This window comes from Mandrillus leucophaeus, unplaced genomic scaffold (genome assembly GCF_000951045.1).
Source record: "Mandrillus leucophaeus isolate KB7577 unplaced genomic scaffold, Mleu.le_1.0 Scaffold1114, whole genome shotgun sequence".
Lineage (NCBI taxonomy): Eukaryota > Metazoa > Chordata > Mammalia > Primates > Cercopithecidae > Mandrillus > Mandrillus leucophaeus.
In genome coordinates this window covers 390,875-393,103 of record NW_012099366.1, presented here as the reverse complement: position 1 = coordinate 393,103, position 2,229 = coordinate 390,875, and the positions used below count along the sequence as shown (strand labels likewise).

At 56.6% G+C, this 2,229-nt stretch overlaps 1 protein-coding gene across 1 annotated transcript in view; it reads right to left on the bottom strand.

Moving 5' to 3' along the window:
* Nucleotides 1-4: 4 nt before the first annotated feature.
* The window catches only part of STRC (stereocilin), a gene marked incomplete at its 3' end in the record, with an annotated part of 4,680 nt that continues 2,455 nt past the window's right edge, over nt 5-2,229 (bottom strand). The window contains exon 4 of the mRNA XM_011994020.1: nt 5-800. Within this exon, the coding sequence (XP_011849410.1) occupies nt 5-800 (796 nt within the window). The remainder of the gene's footprint in view (nt 801-2,229) is intronic.

The following is a 2,229-nucleotide window of genomic DNA, read 5'->3' as shown; positions in this document are numbered from 1 at the left end:
GGCACTGGCCTGCTAGCCAAGGCCAGAAGGGCACCAGGGCCTCATACATGGTGTCATTGGCACAGACCATCACCAGGAAGCTGCCCCCATCTGGGCAGCGTTCCCCACAGGGTCCAATGTGGCAGGGTGGGGAAGCAGTGACATCTGGGGTGGGGCCCTGGCACACATGCTGGACCCAAGCCTGGTTGCTGGGGGGCACAGCCTGTAGACTTGCCTCCCCACACAGTCGCTCAGCCCACAGAGTCTCGTTCTCCAAGAAGCAGCCCCAAAAGATGTCTGGGGTGAGGGGAACAGGGGGCAGGCCTTCAGGGCAGCTGGTAAGGGGTGGGAGCAGGCCAGCACAGAGCCACTTCACCAGGCGGCGGTTGGAGCCAGACAGGGCTGAAAAGGAGAGGTTACTACAGATCGCATTCAAAAACTCATCAGGAAACTGGTCATGACAGGCCTGTAGCCAGCCTTGGGCACCTGGTACCCATGAGACTGCATACCACACAGCAGTCTGGCAGATGGCAGTGGTGCTGGGAGGGGGCTGTGGAGTGACAGGCTTGGTGTGTTGGCAGAGCAAGTGGATGGAGAAGTTGGAAATGCTGTAGGGTGGTGCTGGGCCTGAGTGGTTCTCACAGAGGGCCTCCAGAGTGATGGCTCGCCGTTGGCGTGGGCTGATGTGGGCTGAGGGCCGAGGAGCTCTGGGCAGAGGCACACCTGCGCTCAGGCAGTGAAGGAGGGCAGGGGGTGGGGGTGGTGATCCAGACAGAAAGCCCAGCGCCTGGACATCCCAGGAAAGGTTGTGCCGGACGCCCCTGGGTGCAGAGGGAGGAGCAGGCAGGATCTGGTCAGTTCACATTTCCTCTGGCTGAAGATTCTGACCCTGACCCAGAGCCCTCAAGGGGCATGGCAAGCATAGGCTTTTCTACAAGCGAGGTCCCTGAGAGTTTAGGCATTACTGGTTGAAATGCTGTGACAGGGCAAAAAGGAAAGAGCTGCCCCGCCAAGCTCCAAAATCACCTAGGAGAAGCCCCAGTTGGAATGCTTTCTGTCTACCTTTCTGTCTGCTCCCTTCTGTCTCCTTTCTTCATATGCTTTCAGATAGCTTAAACACAACTCTCAGCGGGCCTCCTGTTAGGAAATCTGCTCAGCAACTCAATATGTCTAACTATGCTCTGCACTGTTGTACTGAAGTAGGAAGAGGGTAGAGGAATCCAGTTGTGTCCTTATTTTCCAAATCCCATCTTTACTAGCTAACATTATTAAGCACTATGTGCCAGCACTGTTTTGTTTGCACACACAGTATCAACTCATTTAATCGGGTGCAACAACTCTGTGGTAACTAATATTATCATTCTCATCTTATAAATGGGGAAATTGAGGTATAGAAAGATTATGTAACCTGCCCAAGGTCATATGGCTAGGAAGACGTGGAGCTGGGACACCAACCCAGACAGTCACACTCCAAAACCACTAAACCACACTCCTCCCATCAGTTTTCCTCTCTAGAGGCTGATGTCGTCAGCTCTCCACCTCTAGATTTTCCAGGCCCAATCCCTCAGAACTGGTCCCCTCTCACTTACCATAAGAGCAGCTGTTGAAGGTTACCTAGGACGGAAAGAGTAAGGAAGAGAACTACCCCAGTTTCACTTTCCTTGCCCTGCCACATCCCAGCCCCAGCCCTGGCCACACTCACCTCCCTGGCACTGCCCATTGGCATCAGGCTCTGGCTGCCCCAGAATGGAAAAGACCTCATCCTGCAGGGAGTGAGTGACACGGAGCAGCCCCTCCTGAAAGGCAGCAAAGAGGGGGGCCCCCACTGTGCGTAGCAGACCGCCCCAAAGCGCCTCCTCGGACCCGAGCTCCCCTGTTGGGGTAAGCAAACCCAACAGACCCTGCAAAAAGTGAGGAGCTGCCTCCCTCCCATCGAGGCCTGTGGCATTGGTGGGATCCACACTGGGCTGCACCTGCACCAGAGCTTGCCAGCGTGTGCCCTCTAACAACAGCAGCAGAGAAGGCAACCAGTCAGCAGCCAGGACACAGTCAGAGGGCCCATTACGGGTGCATGGGGGCCGACTTGGGGTAGGGGGGCCCCCAGGAACTAAGGCTCCCAGCAACACCTCCACAAGTCCACCCAGCACCCCTGCCTGGTGCACCAGGAAATCTCGGGGAGTCTGCTCCTGTCCCAGCAGTGCCAGCAGATCCCCCAGCAGCCCTAGCATTGGCTCCCAGTCCGGGCTGCCT